Genomic DNA, 22,748 nt, shown 5'->3' with positions numbered 1-22,748 from the left:
TCAAAAACTGAGTCCCGAGCATAAAGTTATGCCTCGAACAAATTCAACGGCAACCGGGTCCAGAAACTCTGAAACTGGAGAAAAACGACCAGAAGGAAATTCTAAGAGTCCATAACTCAAAAAAATGTGAAAATGAATCCCGTACGAGGATCCAGGCTCCAGATGAGGCATTTTGTAATAACTTTCGTTAATTGCGCAATGGCCCCTACAAAAAGGGTTAACTGCGAAACTGCCCCAGAATAAAAATATCTTCCAAAAGATATTTTCTTAGATATCCCTGAAATAAAATATCTTCAAAAGATATTTATGAAAAACACCCCAAGAAATGAAAAAGATTCTGAAGAATTGTGCATCCACGCTCCTATGGACATCGGGAGTAACCAGAGTACTTTATTGCAAAATTAAAGATACGTATTTCAAGGAAACCATCAAGATAAAGGCACGTGAAGTCAAAAACCAACTCCGAGCATGAGAAGTGAGGTTGTGCCAACAATGTGACAAATGAGGAAAAGACAGAATAGGGAAAAAGACGAAATAGGGAAAAGGACGAAAGGCGCATAGTGTCCGAAAAGTGAAAATGCAGAAATGACTCAATCCACAAAGGAAGTTGTCAATCCAAGGAAAAGAGTCTCAAAAACCATTTCCGAGCACTCGAGACGATACTAAGCGACAAGAAACAGAGCTCTGAAAAGAAAATTAAACGGAAAAAATTTATCCGTAAAATTTCAGGAAAAAAGAAAAAGAAGGCAAATAACCGGGTCGTTACATTACTTCACATGGTGGTGGTAGATATATGATGACATTGATTAATGACTTTTCTTGATGAGGCTTAAGGATAGACAATGGCTTGGAATTTTATGATGAAGAATTTAATGAGTTCTACAAGACTCATGGGATTGTGAGATACCACACAGTGTGGAAGACTCCAAAATAGAATGGAGTTGCAGAATGGATGAACATAACGCCATTAGAGAAGGCACGATGCATGTTGTCCAATGCAGGGTTAGACAATGTGTTCTGGGCTAAAGCTATTTCTACCACTAGTTACTTAGCGAACCAGTCTCCATCGACTATAAGATTCCGGAGGAGGTATGGTCTGGTTCTCCTACTAGTTACAGTAATCTAAAAATATTTGGTGTCTTGCGTATGCTTATGTAAATGAGGGGAAGCTTGAACCGAGGGCTAAGAAATGCATTTTTCATGGTTATCAGCCTAGGATCAAGGGATACAGATTATGGTGCCTAGAGGCTTTGGGAAAGAAGATACTTGTTACCAGGGATATAACTTTTCATGAGTCTGCGATTCTTACTCCGCAGAAGGAGGTAGTTGATTTAGTGAGAGCTCAGGGTGTCAGCAAGCAAGTGGAACAACAAAGGTTTAGCTATAGAATAATCATTATTGGTTTACTGATGAGCAGTTGCAGTTTCAAACTGAGGGAGATGCACAATTACAGTAGTATAATGTGGCTAAAGATAGGCCTAGGAAGGAGACTAGGCCACCTCAGAAGTATGGGTTTTCATATACTGATTCGGTTGCTTATGCACTTAGTGTGGTAGAGGATATTGATGAGCATGTATCATATACTTATCATGAGGCCATTATAGGTGTACAATTAGCATAGTAGGTTATTGCCATGAGTAAGGAGATTGAGTCTTTTCTTAAGAACCAGACTTGGTACCTAGTTAAAAAGCATAAAGGCCAAAAGATTGTGGGTTATAAATGGAGTTTTAAGAAGAAGGAAGGATCTTTGGGAGTGGAAGATGTGAGGTTCATGGCATGCTTAGTGGTGAAGGGTTATACACTGAGGGAAGGGGTGGACTTCAATGATATGTTTTCTTTTATGTTGAAACATAGCTCAATCCGGGTGTTACTTACTATAGTTGCTCAGTATGAATTGGAGTTTGAGCAACTTGATGTCAAGCCTGTTTTCTTGCATGGTTAGTTGGAAGAGCATATTTATATGCATCATTTTGAGGGGTTTGAGATTATGGAAAAGGAACATCATGTTTGCCTACTAAAAAAGTCCTTGTCTAGGCAGAAGCAATCTCTTAGAGAGTGGTATAAACCATTTGACACCTTTATGGTTGGGAGTGGCTATTATAGGGGTGAGTTTGACAGTTATGTGTATCACATGAGGTTCTTAGATGGTTTGTATTTGTACTTGTTGATGACATGTTGATAACTTACAACAAAAAAGATTGAAATCCACATGTTGAAGGTTCAACTTAGTGGTGAATTTGAGATGAAGGATTTTGGTGCTAAAAAAAGGATTTTGGGTATAAAAATTCATAGGGACAAGAGTGGGCAGGCATATTTTATTTTTCATAATGGAAATACATTATAAAGGTGCTGGAACACTTCGGTATGCAAGCATCAAAGCCTGTGAACACTCCATTAGCTGCCCACTTTAGACTTTTAGCAAGATTGTCACCACAGACCGAGGAGGAGGCAGAGCACATGTCTCATGTTCCTTATGTTAATGTATTTGGTAGTTTTATGTGATAAGCCCTCTTCTATATAATAGAAAACCGACTTTGTAATGCGAGAGGTCTCTTCGCAAGGTCAAAATATAATTAAGGTTTAGGAAGCCTTTAAAAGTCAAATTTACATTTATAAAACCACTACTACAACTAATGAAGTATAGCGAGTAGGGATCGTCCGCAGAGATTATACGTGTTGGAATTTAACTTCGACTCTAGCGTATCAAAAGATTGCAAAAGAAGGTTGGTTGTTTGATTACACTAAGATGCAATTAATTAAAATGCAAGTAAAGTAAACTAATGAGAGATAGGGATTTAAGAGATATGAAGAAAGGCCTTAGGTGTTGAAATCACCACTAAGCTCATGTAATTAACCACCTTCTTTCCATTAATGAAGAATACATTGTTGCAATCTAGATGTGGCCACAAACATAAACACATTTTGCATGTAAAAGTGTGAACTATCTAATGCAAGTGTGAATTGTTTACCTAACCAACAAGTAAACTAAGTGTAGAACAACCCACCAAGACAAAGGCATAATCCATCAATTAATTAACAAATGTATCTAATGAGAGCACATATCAATCTAGAGAATCATGAAATTTACAATAATAAGTGTGGAGTATCAAATCAAGCATAGATTGTCTACCTACCTACAAACATGAATTAAATTGTGGAACAACCCATCAAGTGTAAGCATAATCCATCAAATTAATTAACAAACCCATTCAATAAAAACCATACTTAACCATCACTAAATTCTTAATTAATCACACATAGACATGCAACCAACATAGAGAATCTAGTGTAGAGATCAATTCTCAAATAATCACACATAAGACAACATGTAATTAAAATAGAGAATCACTAGAAAGAATTTAATCAACAATCACTAGGTTAACTACTAATCACAACAATATATATTAATCCCCAAAAATATAAATACAAGGGTTTAGATTACACAAGACTTAAGACTCATCCAAGCCCTAAGTGAAGATCTAGCCCATGGTGGTAAAGATGGTCAAGGTGTCAACAAGGTCCTCCTCCAAGCATGGCATCATCATATTTTTCTTCTTTTTTGAAGCTCTTTAGAGAGTGTGTGTAGATATTCTTCAAACCCTTGTGCCTCTACTTCCCTCTTTTCTTCTAACCCTAATTTCTAACTTTCTAGAGAGAGAAACTAACTATTACAAAATGAATTACAATGTAAATTAAAACCTCTCCTTTACAAATGGTTCAATTAGCCTTTTATATGTGGCCCTTGGAGTCCCAAACAAGTCAAAAATATATCAAAAAATGGTCCAAACCCATAGCCCCTTCGTCCATAAAGTTTAAGCCCGAACTGATATTAAAACTGCTTTCAGCACGATTGTTCACAGGTATGGTTCGATTGTTTAGAGCTCGCTCAATCGATCAGAGCTTTGGTTCAATCGATCAGAGCTTTGGTTCAATCGATCATAGCATCTTGGCGCATAATGTGGATAAGGACAAAGGCTGAGATATTTATGGGGATAAGGACAAAAGTAGTTATGAGGATGAGATCAAAAAGTTCGATCGTTCAGAGCTCGATTGTTCAGAGTTCGATCGTTCCAACTAGGGAGTTTTCAACATCAGCCTCATTTTGCTCCAACTTCTCACCAAGACTCAGTTTGACTCCGAAAAGGCCTTAATGGACCAAAATTAGCCGTTTGAACCTTATTAACATGAAATAGACAAAAACACAAATTAGAACTAAAACGGGAAAGTAAGATAGATAAAAGAACTAAAATACCCTATCTTAGGTGCTAAAATGTGCAACATTTGAGCACCCATCATTATGTATGCTATGGTGTGCACTAGGTCAAACATTTCATATCAGCTAGTGTAGTGAGCAGATACATGGATAGACCTAGGAAGGTCCATTGATACGTTGTGAAGTGGATATGGCGGTACTTATGAGGCATTGTAGATGTTGGCTTAGTCTATGACAGAGGCAGCGACATGTGTAAGAGTGTCTTTGGATGTGTTAATTCGGATTATGTTGGAGATCTTAATAGGAAGAGGTTCTTGATAGGGTATCTCTTCACTCATTGTGGAAGTGTGGTTAAGTGGGCGACTTTACAGTCAACAGATGCATTATCTACTACTGGGACTGAGTACATTGGCAGTTACAGAGGCAGTTGACAAGCTTGGTTTGTGATTTAGGCTTGTAGCAGGATGATTTGACTGTGTTTTGCAACAGCCAGAGTGCCATAGACCTGATTGAAAATTAATGTTCTATGAAAGGACTAAGCATATTAATGTTAGGTTTCACTTAATCAAAGATGTGATTGAATAGGACAACATTATAGTAAGGAAGATTGTGACAACAGAGAATCCGGCAGATAGCATGACTAAGGTCATTCCTACTTTCAAGTTCTGACATTGTCTGGACTTGATTGGTGTTTGCAGTTGCTAAGGCCCTAAGGGGCATGTGGAGGAGGCGAAAGGAGTAGTTGGAGATTGTGGAGCTTGGCGTAATTCGAGCCAAGGTAGAGATTTGTGATATTGTGGTCCGAATTTGGTGTTGGGTTATGACTTGACAACTCGTTGAATATTTTTGACCCAGTTTTTTTGCTTGCAGGTCGTGGACATTGTTTAGTACTCTCTTGTTACCCGATATATAAGGGCACTTAGGGTTTGGAGTGTAATAATTGAGACACTGAAAATCATAGGGAGCTGAAATTTGTAAACTCCTATTTTTTGCATAGTGAAAACATTCACCGGATCTCCACCATGGATATAGGCTTTACCGAATCACGTTAAATCTGTGTTCTTTGTGTGATGTGCTTCCCTTTTCTGTCATATTTCCTGATTTGTTTTTGAATTCACTGCGCCTGTCATAACATCTTCTATAAGAAGGTTTTTTTTTTTTTTTTTTTTTTTTTTTTGATTTTTTTTTTCTTTCTAAATGGAATTGTGTTAAAACGATAAAGCAATAAAGTACAGGATTATAGAGACTTTCTTTCTCAATGTGGTTATTTGCACTCTTGTTGTACACACTATATCTCTCTAAGATTCTTATTAGTCTTGGCTTAGACATCCCACAAATGGGTGATAGGGTGACATCTTTGGGCATTGAAGATTGTTGGAGCAAGGAGGAGGAAAGTGGTCTAAGGAATAGGAGATCTAGCAAGGAAGGGATTGGAGTTCCTACAATCTACAAGTGCGTTTGAAGATTGGAAGAGGGGACAATACATAATTCCTTGAGAAAATAATATGTCCTCATGATGAAGAGTAGCTTCTGGACTCTCTCGAATTACCTTCTTCTTTTTAAATAAATTAATCATTAAAAGGATCAATGAGAAGAAGAGACATATTATTCTGCAACTCATGTCTTAAATTTGCAATAGTAGTATAAATGTTATCTTTGAACTGTTCGAAACTCAAATATCAGTTTTAAGAAGCTTCAATTTTTTCATTAATGTGAGTTATGCAATGCGGAAGTTGTCTGTTAATTTAGTTCATGGTGTACTAATAACCTAGAAAGGGTGAATAAGTCAATAATGTAAAACAAGTAGAGTTTTGAGAGATGACACCGGAATTTTTAGGGTGAAAACCCTATTGGAGAAAATCAACCAACTTAGGAGAAAACCACGAAGACCTTGCCGTTTCTAACCAATCCACTATCTTGAAGTAAAGTTACAAACTCTGACTCAGGCTCACACCCTCTCCATTATACTAAGAACTACTTACTAAACATCTTTGGCTTTGTGACTTCTCGTCCAAAGACTTCAGGCTTATACCTCAATCCTTGTGGATGGGTTTTTAATAGAACATGAACACTCCTAGGATGATATGTTCCCTTCGTAGTGATCAATACCCTTTCCTTTCAATGACATGGTAGAACACGAACACTCGTCGAGTGCAATTCAATTTCAATTATTAAGACACAAGATAAACCAAAAATTACGACTCGATCAACAAGTTTTGACACTGAAATTTGCCAACACAAAAACCTATATATCTCACAATTAACTTGTGAATAGGGTTGCTATTGACTTTTACTGTCCAAGTAGATTAAATTTTAAATATTTTTTTTTATACTTGTGAGCAATTTAATTTTAAACCAACAAAAAGGTTATATTAAATTTTAAGTGTGGAGATTGGACAATTGGGCAACCTGAATTAAGTAGACTATATAATCCGACCTAACTCGACAATTTAGGCACCAGGATTGATAATACAAAGTGACGGAGAATATATAGTGGTAAAACTAGTAGAATTGGTGCGGGTTGGAAAAATGGAGGCAAGTTAGTGGGATATTCTGTGGTAAAAGAATAACACCAACTTTGTTGTATGGGTCAGAGTGTTGGGCACTAAAGAAGGGACAATAACAATAACTTCATGTAGTGAAAATGAGAATATTAAGGTGGATGAGTGGAGTGACTAGAAGAGAGTTCACTAGTAAGAGTGTGAGAGAAAAATTAGGTTAGTTTTCATTGGTGAGAAAATTAGAAAGACTAAACTTAGATGGTTTGGACACATATACTGAAGACCCGGCACACCGATGAAGCAAGGAAGACTAGATGTAATAGAATGTAAGAGACAGAGAGGGTATCTCAAAAATAACATGAGATGAGGTTATTAAAAATGACTTCAAAAATTAAATATGGCATGGGAAATGGCATGTAATAGAAAAGATTGGAGAGATCCCATTCGTGTGAGATTAAGGTAGGGAATATGATGATGATGATGATCTAACTTGAAATCTATGCTCGAGTTGCAAACGTGAGTTCAAAAATTGAAGAATGGGTTGGGCATGCTCCAATTGAGTAATTAGGACTGAATGTGTCATACGTGGGATTGAGCCCGAGTTGTACCTCCAACCCGCCCAACTTACAAGCCTAGTTTGACTGAGAGGACTCATACTAATAAACAAAATAAGATTATATAGTATAGTTGGATTCCAAGTGTAATTCTTAGTTAAAGATGGCTATCAATCATTGAACAAAAACAATGCATAAACAATCAAATGACTCTTATAAAATAATTTATTTTAATTATTGGATTAACTTCAACTAACAGTGGGTGCCTTGTCAGTGAACTCCTTAATTTGATTCATCTATATATATTGAACGCTACACATTTCAATCTACATTTATGCAGTGTCTGTCAACTTTGCGGGAAGGAATGAAACAATGACTTCACTATATTGCTCACACTAAACGTATTTAAGTGTATAAACATAGTCAGATAGAGATTTACAAGTGCTGATTTGTGAAGTGATTTATTAAAGCATTGGTAGTAGATTAATTTATGTAGAAAGGCATTGAAATAATTCAGAGTTTAAGTATATTATTTATAAGATTGGTAGCTTAATTTGAAACACATAGTTGTATAACTTATGTCCTCTAGTTTTATGTGTCAATTTGCACATAACAGACACAAGATTTCCTTGTCAATACTGGCACATACGGAGCAACCCAAGCAGAGATGCTCTTGTGCCAACTCAAACCTCACTGCAAACAGATAAAAACAAGCAGCTCCTCTAGTTTACTGCGAACAATAAGAAATTCGCAGGCAAAAAGCTCTATATATAACCTAAATCGGATACATTAATAAGACCAAAAATAGTGAAAATTAAGAAGCAAAATGTACCTGTACCAATATTTTGGTTCGCTTACGATAACTTTAGGTATCATACTCTGTTGCTTGGTCTTTGATGCTAATGGCGACTACTTAATCGGAGTTGGCAGCTACGACTCAACAGGTCCAGCTGCTGGGGTGAACATGATGGGTTATGCCAATATGGAACAATCGACAGCAGGTGTGCATTTTCGGCTAAGAGCACGAGCATTCATTGTTGCTGACAGTAGTTCTCAAGGTGCAAGGTTTGCATTTGTCAACCTGGACGCAGGAATGGCTTCACAGCTTGTCACTATTAAAGTGCTTGAGAGGCTAAAATCAAGGTTTGTAATCCAATGATGACATTCTTGCTTTAGTCTCGAAAGATTCAGATTAATCTTTTTTTTTTTTTTTTGAAGGTATGGGAATCTATATAACGAAGAAAATGTAGCAATCAGTGGTACACACACTCATGCTGGTCCAGGGGGTTATTTGCAGTATCTGGTTTACTCAATTACCTCTCTCGGCTTTGTTCCACAATCGTTTGATGCCATTGTCACTGCAATTGAATTGAGCATTGTTCAGGCTCACCAAAATCTTAAGCCAGGTTCCGTTTACATTAATCAAGGTGAGCTAATAATTATAATTTGTTGGTGTGCTTTAGTGCCTAATGTCTTTAATTTCGAATAACATCAATTTCTATGGTACAGTACTGATCAAACTGTGTGTGACTTGCTCATAAGTTTTCTAACACGGCCAATGAACAACAAAGCAATCGTTCTAGTTGTGCTATCTTCGGTTATGGAATGTCGAAAAAAAAAAAAAAGGCGATTAATTTAGGATAAAGAATAATTCTGAGCATAGCACTTGATGAAAATGTACAAGCATGAAATATTACTGATTTGAAAAGCTATGATGCTTTTTTGCAGGGGATGTTGAGAATGCTGGAGTAAATAGGAGCCCTAGTGCGTATCTGTTCAACCCTCCGGAGGAGAGAGCTAGATATCCAACCAACGTTGATACCCAAATGACCCTTCTCAAATTTGTGGATGGAAAGAGTGGTAAGAGCATTGGAGCATTCAACTGGTTTGCGACGCATGGAACCTCTATGAGCAAAAACAACAATCTCATCAGTGGAGACAACAAGGGTGCCGCTGCTAGGTTCTTCGAGGACTGGTTCTCCTCCACCACAGGAAATGGCTCCACACCAACCACCTACTTCTCTAACACATCAAGTACCCTTTTCGATCTCTGCACGTGCAACAATAAACAATACAGTAAATTACACCAAAAGTTTGGCTAGAGTCTTACAATTAGAAATGTCAAATTCATTAGAACTTCCATATAGAAGTAAACTAATTTAATTTCTTTGATATATGAATGTGAAATAGGCCTTAAAAGTAAGTTAGAGAAAGCAGCAATAATCAAAGCAACTGGAGGACAATCCTGCAACAAAACAACCAGCCAAAAGTTCAAGGTGAGAAAGAACGATGGGTCCCAATTTGTGGGAGCATTCTGCCAATCAAATGTTGGCGACGTGAGCCCCAATGTGCTGGGAGCATTTTGCACTGACAGTGGCAAACCTTGTGATTTCAATCACTCCTCATGCCATGGAAATGACCAGCTTTGTGTGGCTCGTGGACCTGGGTATATTATTGCAATCTAAATCTTTCTTGTGCCTACACAAGTGTTATTATGATCAATACTAACATTTACAAGGCCTTGTGAATTTTAATAATAGATATCCAGATGAAACACTAAGCACAAAGATCATAGGGGAGAGACAGTTTAAAAAGGCCGTTGATCTATTCACTTCTGCTCAGGAACAATTAAGTGGAAAAATCGATTATCAACAGGCTTATCTGAATTTCACAAATCTGGAGGTGGAGATAGATGGAAACAAGGTAGTCAAAACTTGTCCTGCTGCCCTCGGCCCAGGTTTCGCTGCTGGAACTACAGATGGGCCTGGTGCGTTCGGATTTCAACAAGGCGATACAGAGGTCAACTAACTCCTTTCTATTGAAATCCAATATTTTAAGTATGTTTCTCCAGGACTCCTTTCTATTGAAATCCAATATTTTAAGTATGTTTCTCCAGGACCAAGACTAAGACTCTTTATCATCCTCATCATTCTTGTCTTAGTTCCATTAAAATGGGGTCGACCAAGGCTAAGGATTGTTATTGACCCCAAATAAGTGGGCAAAACAGCATTTAAAACCTTCATAGGCTAGATTAGACCATGTACTATCACAATGAGTGTTAACAGATGTTAGTTATCTATATCTGCAGATAAACGAGTTATGGAAAAAGCTAAGGGATTTACTGAAAGAACCAAGCCAATATCAGGTGGACTGTCAAGAGCCCAAAGCCGTTCTGCTTAGCACTGGTGAAATGTTTGTCCCCTACGCATGGGCGGTAAGACCCAAATTTATACTCTTATCTTTCAACTTTTCAATCAACGCCATCTTCTTGCCACGATCTCAGATTGAACAGTTCATGTTTTAGACTTTAGTATTGAAAAAACAGACTTGTTTTTTTATGGTACGAAAACTTAATATTACTGAATGTTAAATGAAAGGTAATCCTAACATTTAATCTGAATTTCCTAGCGAACTACAAACTAATTTCAAGATTACTAAATCAATAATAAAAATCTTGATTACTTCATTTTGAGTTTATCAAACAGCTTATGTTAGGCATAGAAAAAAGACATTTTTCTTCTCACATTTTCATTTGTAATATCATGAACTAACATTGACCTTTCTAACCAACTCATAATCATAATTATTACTACTTCTTTTATTGAGAAACTTTCTCTAAATTTAAATTGTTAAAAAAATATAAATAAAAATCTATAGACAAAAATTAAACCACTATTTCACATCTCTTGGTTCCCAATTCTCCAAGGATTGAGCTTATTCTCCCACTGTGTATCTCAAAAGAGGACGCCCTTTAAACTATGTATAAATATTTCAAGCCACTCTATTTTCCTTCGGTGGCAGATTAATTTTATAATTTGTTTTCATTATTAATGCAGCCAGCAATTCTCCCAATTCAAATCCTCAGGTTGGGAAAACTGATCATACTCTCTGTACCAGGAGGTTTGTTTTTCTTCTCATCAAACTCCAATAAAGTGTCTCATTTTCCTCTTCCTAATAGCTCATACGTTAAATGAAATAACCAAGTCCCCACCAATTTACATGTATAATTGTACAAGCTACTACTGCTGATAGCTAATATTTTTAGCAAAAATTCTGCTAATATTTATAGCACGATCCTAGTTGAAACCGCAACTTGTATTTGGCTAATCTTTGTATTAGCATTGTTCGTGGTACTGTTCAACAAGATTGCACAAGAAGCAGAGGCATATTATAAGATCTTCAATGAGGATTTTTAATCCATATATCACCACAAAGCTTCAATACAGCTTGAGGTGGAAAATTGTGAAATGTTTCTACATCATTCACACAGAAAGCTACTTAATACAACATTCTGACCCCTAGCTCAGACTTGGCTCTCACAAATAAAGGGAATTCTTAATTGAAACTTAGCGCCCTGTATAGCAAAAGCTACCAAGCCAGACCTTCTAAAGTTCATCAACTTAGGCCTATAGCTACCGAGCACTAGCATGAATTGAATGGTTCAATGTCTGAGACTTGCAGAGTTCACAACAATGGCTGGCAGGCGACTAAGGGAGGCGGTTAAGGAGACGTTGATAAGTAATGGAAATGGGGAATTTGACGATCAAACCCATGTTGTAATAGCAGGCCTTACAAACACATATTCACAGTACATTGCAACTATTGAAGAATACCAGCAACAACGATACGAGGTATTTATGAAATCATGCATTAATTTAACAATATCTATGTTTGGAGATAGTATCTGGAGAAGGAAATTTAGGTATAAACATGAGTCCGTTGATTATTATAAATATAAACCATATTTTTACTATTTAGCTTCTGTGGCATTAAGTGCATTTGAATTTAAAATAAAATACTTGCTTTTTTACTTTCTACTGACTCATCAAAACTTCTTGTAACATATCTATCTAAATTTGGCAACAAAATAAATCCTTAGTTGTAATGTGCAGGCTGCTTCAACACTCTATGGTCCACATACATTATCTGCATATATCCAAGAATTCAATAAGCTAGCAAAAGCAATGGCAAAAGGAGAAAAGAGCCCTAATGGAGGCCCCTCACCGCCGGATCTCAACTCTGTTCAGCTCATACTCTTACAAGATCCTTATGGTGATTCACCTCCCCCGGGGAAAAAATTTGGGGACATGCAACAAGACATAATTTTGCCAAAAAGTGGTGCATTCAAAAATGAAGACAGGCCTAACGCCACATTTTGGAGCTCAAACCCCAGATATGACCTATTGACAGAAGGCACATTTGCAGTGGTAGAAAAGCTTGAAAGTGAACGGTGGGTTCCAGTTTATGATGACGATGATTTCTGCCTATTCTTTAAGTATAGAGTAGATAACGTTAGCTTTTCCGGCTTAGCAACCATTGAATGGGAAGTTCCAGAGGAGGCCACCTCCGGGGTTTACCGGTTAAGGCACTTTGGGTCGTCAAAGAAAACAGAAAAATCCCCCCTCGAGTACTTTATGGGTGCATCTAGTGCATTTTCAGTGTCTTAAAAGAAGTACAAGTGTGCTGCATTTACTTCTAGCCAAAAAACAAAAATAAGAGCAGTAAGTTCAACTGTTTCTCATATGGATTTAGAATATATGTACAGAATAAGAACATTTAGATCAAGCACCAAAACTTTTGTTCTCTATAAATTTTGTATTAAACACGCGCTATGATTAAAGCAGGAACTAGTGAAAGCGTGCACAAGATTACACCAGATGAACTTACTAATGTGCAATACAAAACACACAACTTATGCACTTTCTTTCAACCAGTGAATTGGAACTCAAAAGCTCTGTTGATGTCTTTAAAGTTCCTCTTGATTAACCAGGTAGAAACATAAATTAATGTGAACTCTTAGGACCCGTTTACTAACAGGAAGTGATTCCTATTTTTCCTTTCACTGAAAGCAAAATCATGATTTCGATTTCCTAGAGTGAAATAGAAAGTAGAATCATGTTCAATGATGTCTCATATTTTCAATATATTGAAAGCAAGATAACAGAAAACAAGTTCAATAATTATGATTTTGATTTGTTTTCTAAATTGGCAATCCATTTCTAATAGCAACAAATTGTTCAAATCCAATAAAAGAGTGAAGAAAAAGGACTACACAACTGATCATGAATAATAAATGAAAATTTTGGTTCCCACTTCCCAGGTCCTAGACATTTTGCTCAACTACATTTCTTTTCATTGAAGATTCTAGCTCTTAAAAAATATATATATTGAAATGAAATCTTGAGTTCTTGCATCCCAACACTCATCTCAATTTATGTATATTCGTGTGTGTGTATATATATAGCTGTGTAAGGATTTAAGATGGTTATTGATTGATTACCGTTTGAAAAACTAAATCTACTAATGAATATCCATTCTAAATCACCCATTTGAACCACTTGTTTAATTTATTTGGAGCATCATAAGATCCATATATATGTACATATATATCATAAACATACAGCATGGTTAATCTAGTAATTATAAGATCCTGATCAGAAGCACCCACTCACAAACCCACCCCAAACCAATATATATATATATATATATATATATATATCTGATGAGAGTAAATTTACCTAAAGCATTATTCGCCGCCCGATGCTATAGAGCGGTCCTGTTCACCCGAATCGTGTGACTTAGAATGAAAGCACTAATTTGGGGTTTAAAATTAAATATTTGTTATTTTAAACTGCAAAATGCAATAAACCCCTTTACTGTTCGCGTTTTGCAATAAATCCCCTTCAATTAATTCTTTTACAAAAAAATCCCTCCAACTATTCAAGAGGAGTAATATAGTGTGATTGAATGGGTGTGGATGGAAGCTGGTTTTGAGACAAAAATGGCCTTATTCCTATTATATAGAACAAATTGCTTTAAATCCTTTGCTACTTTGAATTTTTTGCAAAATACTTTCATGAAAAAAAAAAAAAAAAAAAAAAAAAAAAGCGCACATAAAACCTCCCTAATTATCCAATTTGTGGCAAAGTGATGTTATAACAGCTAAAGTACCCCTTAATATAAATTTAATTAAATGGTGTACCTTAATATTAAATTAAAATTAATACAAACTCATTTGGCTTAGTGTTGTAATAAAAAAAATTAAATTATTTTTTAAAAAAATGATGGGTCTATAAGAAAATGAAAATACCTAGAAACAATTTTCAAAATTTTCTTAATATATATTTTTTTAAATAAAAAAGAAAAGAAAAGCTAAATAAAAATAAAAGTTTGAAAATTGCTTCAAGGTATTTTAATTTGAAAACATAAAAAGAAAAGAAAAGCTAAATAAAGGTATTTTCTTTTTTATTTTAAAAATAAAAATTTAAGAATATTTTAAAAATTGTTTCATGGTTATTTCATTTTTTTTAAAAAAAAAAAAAATTAAGAAAATCTTGAAGATTATTTCAAGGTATTTTCATTTTCTCATAGACACACCATTTAAAAAAATTACAAAAATTTATAACATTACTATGCAAAATGAGTTCGTATTAATTTAATTTAATATTAAGGAGCACAATTTTATTAAATTTATATTAAGGGTCACTTTAGTCATTAGAACATCACTTTGCAACAAATTGGATAGTTAAGGGGTTTATGTGAACCTATGATCAAGGAGGTTGCTTGCCAAAAATTCAAAGTAGAGGAGGTTTTGTGCAATTTTTCCTATATAATGGACATTTTCGTCTCAAAACATTTTTCATCCACTCTCATCCACTATGTTACCCCACTTGGAAAGTTGGAGGGGTTTTTTTGACAAAAAATTAGTCAAGGGGAGTGTATGCAAAACATGAATAATTGATGGGGGCTTATTGCACTTTGCCCTATTTTAAATTATGTAAAGTGAGAAAACGCATCTAATGTTAAAATTTTGGGCAAATATATATATTAGTATATAAAGTGCATTAAGTTTGAAAAAATGATCAAAGAATGGCTTGAGATCATGTCATGTGCATCACACATAACATTTTTAAAATATAAAATTTCAAAAATATCATTTTCTCATTCGATAATGATCTTATATATAAGAAAAAAAAAAAAAAAAAAAAAAAAAAAAAAAAAGGACACTTTAGTTATTTCACATTTAATTATTTATTTATTTTACCCTTTTTTTATTTAGTTTTAGAGGGACACTTTAGTTTTTTTGGCATTCAGGCCCTTGTTTGCTCAAAAAATGAATGTTATGGAACACAAAATGGCAAACCCTTCAAGGGTTATGAAGAGGAAGATGATGGGAACAAAAAGCATTCCCAAGATTAAGCTTGGAAATCAATGGAAGGCCCTCAAAAACCAAAGTCAAGGCTTAAGGCCTTAAGCTCCATCCATGGAGGCTAGAGTTCTAATGTCAAGGATAATATAAATTGTGAGGGAGATAAAATGTGAGTAGAGGATTTAGAAGTCCTCCACTCACTAGGTGAACTAATACCATGATCAACACCCACACACATATGCAAGACCACATTTAGAGCCTACATTTGTCAAAATCAATGGCTCCTTCTTAAGCTTAATCTTGAGCCTACACTTGTCAACCATCTAAGCCAACAAGTGCACCAATCTTAGGCCAACAAGTGGTTGAATCTCCACCATCCACATGTCATCATCCAAGGCAACAAAGTGTTTTCCACACAAATGTCAACAAGTGGGCCAATGAGAGTGTGACACTTGTCACACTTTTCGGAAATTGCAAAAAGGTCATTTTTGAAAATATCTTCCAAATAAAATTGCAAAATGGTCCCTAAGACGAAAAATAATTACTTTACATAACTACACAAATAACCCCAAAAGAAAGAGAAATTCCAAAAAAGTGTGCATCCACACCCCTAAGGAAGAAAGTACACAACTAGCATGTTTTTCTACAAAAGTAAAAATACACATAGCATGAAATTTAAATATCGTTGATGCATGCAAAACTGGAATCAAATCCGAACACGAAAAGTGAGGTTATGCCAACAAAGTGACAACCGAGAAAAAGACGAAAAGTGAATAGTGTCACAAAAGTCAAAATGTGAAATAACTCGGTCCTCAAAGGAAGTCGTCAATCCAAATGAAAGAGTATCGGAAACTATTTCCGAGCACTCAGGATGACACTAAGTGACGAGAAACCGAACTCAGAAAGGAAAATATCAACAGAAAAAAAATATCCGTGAAAATCTGAGAAAATGAAAGGAAAGAAAATAACCGGGTCATTACAGAACTCCTAGGAACCCTAACAAAAAGTTATAGAGGTGTTTAAACGTTGCCGAAGATAGGGACGAATGAGTAAACAGGTGGAATTGGGTTTAGGGCTCTCAAAAAGGGAGAGAGCCGGCTCCATGGAAGTGGGAATCGGCTCCCTCAAGCAAAGAGGCGGGTCCATGTGATGGGGAGTTGGCTCTCTCATAAGTAGAGCTGGCTCCATGGTGAGGGGAGCCGGCTCCCTTTGTGGTGGAGTCTGCTTTACATTTTTTGAGAGCACGCTCTCTTGATTTGGTGCGTACATGTGATATTTTAGGCACTATTTGGGTGTTTTGGAGTTCCAGAATGGATTTGGGTTGATTATAGGGATTCTAAATAGTTTTTCAGGACATCTTAAAGTCCCATAATGCATAATTTATATCTGTATGCTAATAGTTAGAACAATATGAAATTTTTAAACAAGTTTACATGTTATCGAATGAGGAGAATTTAGTTGCTTAAATATTATTTTAGCAATTTAATGACTGTGATTATGATCTAATTTTAAGTTTGTATTGGATGCATAATACGCTAATGATTAGAACAATATGAAATTTTTAAAAAGTTTTCATTTTGTTAACGGATGTGGAGGATTTAATTGCTTAAATGTTAATTTAGCAACTTAAATGAATATGGTCTGATTTTAATCTTGTATTGGATGTATAATATGATCATGTGTATATCTGATTTATTTATTTTATTATGCTTGTTTATGGAATTAATTGACGTTTAAATTTATTATTTATTGCATCAATTATTGGATTTGTGGATTATATGCACCGGTATGGGACGGTGGCATATTAGGTACGGATTAGATCAAAACGTTAATTCCTACCTATTCTGGAATAAGGAAATGGATTAATTATAATATTAAATCCTACTTATATTTCGTGTCAGATCAATGAACAATTGAATGACATACCTTGGTTTGGATAGCTTTTTAGATATAAATGATTATGGTACCACGATATGAGCTTGAGTCTCAGAATCGATGGTTAGGGAGTGTATATCTAGTGGGATGCATAACTGGCTATGACAGGTAAAGGTGTACCCTGTTAGGTTTAGGTACGCATGCCCACTTCAGGTGCGTTTTGCATGTTACCTTTTAGTCAGGTTGAGACCGCCTTGTAGCTCAGTGAGAATCCCTTAGTTGGATATATATATATTTATAAACTAGATAGCTATTGTTGAGTTGTCTAGGATGTATCTGCATATCGGGTCTCTGTTTGGATTGTAGTAGAGTAGAAATTGCTCGTAGGCCTGACCCACTCTTATTTTTCAAGTGTTCGACAGTTCCAGTCTTAGAGTTTGATCGTACTAAGCAGAAACAGTCACTCACTCCTCCGATTACGTAGGATTTCCCTTTATGTTTTAGCTTTGGATTTTATTTTAGTTTTTACTTTCAGTTGGGTTTTTATTAGGGGTCCACTAGATGGATTCTCGAGTTATTTTAGTATTTGAGATTTTAGAATTATTAGTTTATTTAATTAAGATTTCATGGATTATTATTTAGTTCGTTTTCAGCTTATTAATTATTTATTCTTTTTGTACTCGTGCTTGTTTATATACTTAATTATTTGGTATCCCTCAGATCTGTGCTCGAACTTGATCACCCGTGGCTCTAGAATCGAGGGATATTACAAGGGTTCCTTGAGACGTTTAGGATAAGGCGCTCTTGGCTCATAAGCTACCTCTATGACGACCCTGGTTTTTCAAGCCAGTGCGTCCTGTGATGAACCGTAGTTTAGCCAAAATGAACTAATAAAGCAATTAATCATGCAACATACACGTATATATACACAAGTATACATTCACAAGTATACTAAACAGTACTAAATCCATAGTTAACAAGTATACAGGCTCAAGTATACTAAATCAAAGTGAAATGAAATAAACAACGCACAAGTATGCTAGATACAAGTATACTAATCGTAAATGAAATTCTACGAATAATTTCACAGAAACAATATCGTACCATACAACTAAACACATAGTGTACAAGGGTAATCAAATATGCTACCTATCACATAGGGGTCAAGCATCAGAGACATACTAGACATCACCTATGACGCTAGCTTGACAAACAGATATAGTAAATGGAAAACACACCATCTATACCAACTCATAGCCATCAAATAGTCACATCCCCTAACATGTTTCTAAGGCATGCTCAAAACAACAAGGCATATAAACATGTAAGAATCACTATGCAAATAACAATCTTGTAAAATCACAAGCAAGAAGGGATGAAATGCCTCTCAGAAGGACAAACTCACGGAAAGTGAATCCCAAAAACCCAGATGAGTTTGATCTCTCTCCACGAGGAAAGGAATCATCTCCTAGAATGAACACTAAGGTTCCCGAAACAAAGAGTCTACAAGTCTTTCCCAAGACTGGCCCAAACACAAGGTGGAATCCTAACGCCACACAAAACAAACAACGGTGTAATGGATAGTCCCAATACTAACCATTACGAAACACCAACGAGAGAACTCAACTCAAAATGCCAATGAGTTTGATCAGAACTCTATAGGATCCTATCCATACAAAATCCCAAGTCTCAAAGGACGAGGGAGAATAATTAATTGCACCAATGCAATTAATTACGCGTAACCAATCACACCCCAACCTTAGCTCGTAAGATGTAATACCCCTAATTTTAAAAGGATAGTCTCGGTATTTATTTATTTGTTTTAATTGTATTTTTTTTAATTATTTGACTAATTGCTTATATGTTTAATTGAATTAGGTATTACTTGATTATTTGATTATGTGTCTATGTATTATTTGTATTTGTCTATGTGTTAATTGTTTAATTAGATTATGTGCTTAAATGGTGTTTTGATTAATTATAAATTAAATGTTTTCTTTTCTTTTATTATTTTATTTTATTTTTCTTTTATGGTTATGGTTAGCAGTAATGGGCCAACCAATTGGGTCCCATGGACTACTTGGATAGGAGGTTGGATGTGTATGGATTATTACCCATGGATAATGTATGTATATATATAGATATATATTATATACATATATAAAAAGGAAAGTAATTTATTAATTATTTTTATGGTAACTTGGGTAGTAATATTTAATATTTAAATAATAAAAATATACATAGATTTGATACGTGTTATGTTTTAAGTTACTTTATAATATTATGGTAACTTAAGTATTATTGGATAATCAATTAATAAATAATGGAATGTGTATAATTTATTTATTTAATAAACATATATATAAATTATATACGTAACATATTTTACTTACCTTTTTAATATATATATATATAAAAGAGAAAGTAATTTATTAATTACTTTTTTGGTAATTTGGGTAGTAATATTTAATCTGATGTATATGTTTATTTAAATAATAAAAATATACATAGATTTGATACATGTTATATTTTAAGTTACTTTATAATATTATGGTAACTTAAATATTATTGGATAATCCATTAATAAATAATGGAATGTGTATAATTTAATTATTTAATAAACATATACATAAATTATATACGTAACATATTTTGCTTACTTTTTTAATATTTTTATTTTAATTTTTTTTTAGTTAACTTGGATTGGGAAAAGGGTTAGGGTTATTTTATTTAGCCTATAAATATATAGCTATAGGTTGTAAAAGGGGGTTAGACATATTCACGTGATATATACTGAAGAGATAGTGTTAGAGAGGGAAGGAGGAAAAGGAAGGAATGAGGAGAAAAACCCTATAGAGAGAAGATCAAGGAAGAAGAAGTTTAACTTTCGATCCGAAAGTTTAAGGTAAGTTCTTCTTCTATTTCTTTCCCTTTGATTCGTGTTTCTATACATGCCTAGGAAATTTCAGGATTTATTAAACACTTAAAATTAAATAATTATGCATGTTTAATTGGATTAGAACATAGGTTTAATGAATTTGGTTCATATCTGTTCTTGTGTTATGAATTGATAAATGCATAATTTTGATTTGATTTCCGGTGTAAATTTTTACATGTTTAAATTATGTATATTTCATATCTGTGGAATGATGGAACGTAGAAACATGCCTAGGATTCCTGAACATTAAATAGGAACTAGGTTTGGGTTTAAATAAATTTAAATAGACTCAATCATAATGATGCTTGCTATTTGAATGTTTTAAACAAACGAATGAATTTAATCTTTTAATATGTTTTAACAATTGAGATTAAATGTGTAGGATGAATTGGATATGGAGAATGCTTATTTGACGGTATAATAAAATATCATCATATGTATAAGATTCAGTTTATGTAGGACATATGATATAGGAAACTTAAATAAATAATAAGTCATTCATATTTTGTGATAACTTGATATCATATTATCATAGTTATTTCTGGATTGTTTGATGTATTTCCTTAATCGTTACATCAATTGTTGAATTGTGTGATTTAATGCACTGGTATGGGACGGTGGCATTCTAGGAACGGATTAACTTATCAGTTAAGTCCTACCTATTTTATATAAGGGAATGGATTAACTAAAATGTTAAGTCCTACTTATATTCAAGTCAGGTCAGCTGAACAAGTTGAATGACTTATGGAGGATTAATTTATTATATAAGGGAATGGATTAACTAAAATGTTAAGCCCTACTTATATTCAAGTCAGGTCAGCTGAACAAGTTGAATGACTTATGGAGGATTAATTTATACTGAATAGGATGGTTACTAGATTTTATATATATAAGTATGGTGCCATGATATGAGCTTGAGTCTCAGGATCAGTGGTTAGGGTACGTATATTGCCAGGGATGTGTATTTAGATATAGTGTAGTTGTGTACCCTGGTAGGTCTAGGTACTCATGTCCACTATATGTGCGTTTTGCATGTTGCCTACTATTCAGGTTGAGACAACCCTATAGTCTAGTGAGGTTCCTTTAGTGTGTATATATATATATACGGACTACTAGTTACTATTGGATTGACTAGGATGTATACGTGTATCGGATCTCTACCTGGACTGTAGTAGAGTAGAACTTGTTTGTGGGCCTGACCCACCATTATTTTTCAGGTGTTCGTTAGGAGTAAAGGTTGTTCGTGCTGAGCGGGTATCAGTCTACTTCATTCTTCCGATGTTACATAGGAGTTCCTTTATGATTCAGTTTCCTGATTTAGACAGTTATTGCTGTCATTTGTTTAGTTTGGATTTTTTAGGGGTCCACACACTATGGATTCCCGAGTTGTATTTTGGAGGATCAGTTGTATCAGAAGAGTTTATTAATTAATGGAAATATATTATGAGGTTTATTATTAGATTATCATTTTAGTTTCTTGTCAGCATTTTATTTATTCTTCTTTATTCTTTTGTACTCTGTGTTCGTTTATTATCAATTTGTTTTGATATCCTCGGGTATTCGGGCGTGGGCCTGGCCAACCCGCATTCAGAAATTCGGGGGTATCACATAAGAGCTGTCCAAGGCAAGACAAGAAGAATCCTAGGTCAATGCACCTATCAAATCTCCAACCATCACTCTAAAAGAAGAAATGCGAGGACCTCGCCATTGAGGCTCACGAAAGCAAAAACTACTAATCTCCAAGGAAGAACTTGAGTCAATCCGACCTATCGTCCCATAACGTTAGAAACAAGATACCAATGACGTCACCACATCAAGGTCACTACGAAACCCCAAGAGATGATGCCCTAGCATCAACCTTAACCAACCAAGCTGGAACAACCCACAATGCCTATACAAGACATAAAAGTAAATAGTTGACACGTAACATAGAAATAGACTACATACTCATACAAGTAGTAAGGTGATATAAGGCATGTCAACGTATGCATCATACAATCAGGCTAAAGATAACAAGCACATGCAATATGCTAAGGCAAATAAGCATAACCCACATGCTAAGTAGACAAACGTAAATTGAAATGCTAAAACAGACAAGCATAGAGAAGGTACTGAAGCCGACAAGCATAGACAGTATGCTAAGGTAGACAAACACATACAACATGCTAAGACCTATAAGTATATACAATGTACTTAGACAAACTAGCACATACAATATACTAAAGCAACAACCACGTATATCATGCTGAGATAGTTAAAGTAGACTTCTAAACATACATTCACATAAGCATGTAAACATGTGATCACATTCAACATGTGATCAAGAAACAAATAAAAACATAGAGCATGGCAACACAAGCATGATATGCACCCAAAACCCATCGTCCTAAGGTTTTCGAACCTAGGAGCTCTGATACCACCTGTGACGGCCTTGGTTTTTCAAGCCAGTGCGTCATGTGATGAACCGTAGTTTGACCCTATAACGGATCCGAAATGCGGAAGCAAAAATAGAAAACAA

General features: G+C 34.9%; 1 protein-coding gene across 1 annotated transcript; it reads left to right on the top strand.

The window, feature by feature from the left end:
• The first annotated feature begins 1,633 nt into the window (after positions 1 to 1,633).
• On the top strand, positions 1,634 to 12,715 carry LOC132277386 (neutral ceramidase 2-like). The gene is made up of 11 exons (XM_059779246.1): positions 1,634 to 1,937; positions 4,430 to 4,636; positions 8,138 to 8,411; positions 8,487 to 8,695; positions 8,997 to 9,302; positions 9,459 to 9,714; positions 9,809 to 10,067; positions 10,357 to 10,482; positions 11,105 to 11,168; positions 11,730 to 11,899; positions 12,161 to 12,715. Exons 1-11 carry the CDS (start codon positions 1,634 to 1,636, stop codon positions 12,713 to 12,715), a joined length of 2,730 nt encoding a protein of 909 aa, XP_059635229.1.
• Positions 12,716 to 22,748: the final 10,033 nt, after the last annotated feature.

This window comes from Cornus florida, unplaced genomic scaffold, assembly GCF_030987335.1.
Source record: "Cornus florida cultivar Cherokee Brave unplaced genomic scaffold, ASM3098733v1 CherokeeBrave_3.0.0_Hap2_Chr10, whole genome shotgun sequence".
NCBI classification, from domain to species: domain Eukaryota; kingdom Viridiplantae; phylum Streptophyta; class Magnoliopsida; order Cornales; family Cornaceae; genus Cornus; species Cornus florida.
Note: the sequence above shows the minus strand (reverse complement) of the source record. Positions and strands in the feature narration are given on the sequence as shown.

Bases quoted from the DNA above. Each gene is read 5' to 3' on its own strand.
- LOC132277386 (XM_059779246.1), top strand. From the start codon at position 1,634: ATGAGTAAGGAGATTGAGTCTTTTCTTAAGAACCAGACTTGGTACCTA. The intron at 1,938-4,429 runs GTTAGTTGGAAG...GAGGCATTGTAG, and splicing joins CAAGCCTGTTTTCTTGCATG to ATGTTGGCTTAGTCTATGAC. The intron at 8,412-8,486 runs GTTTGTAATCCA...TTTTTTTTGAAG, and splicing joins CTTGAGAGGCTAAAATCAAG to GTATGGGAATCTATATAACG.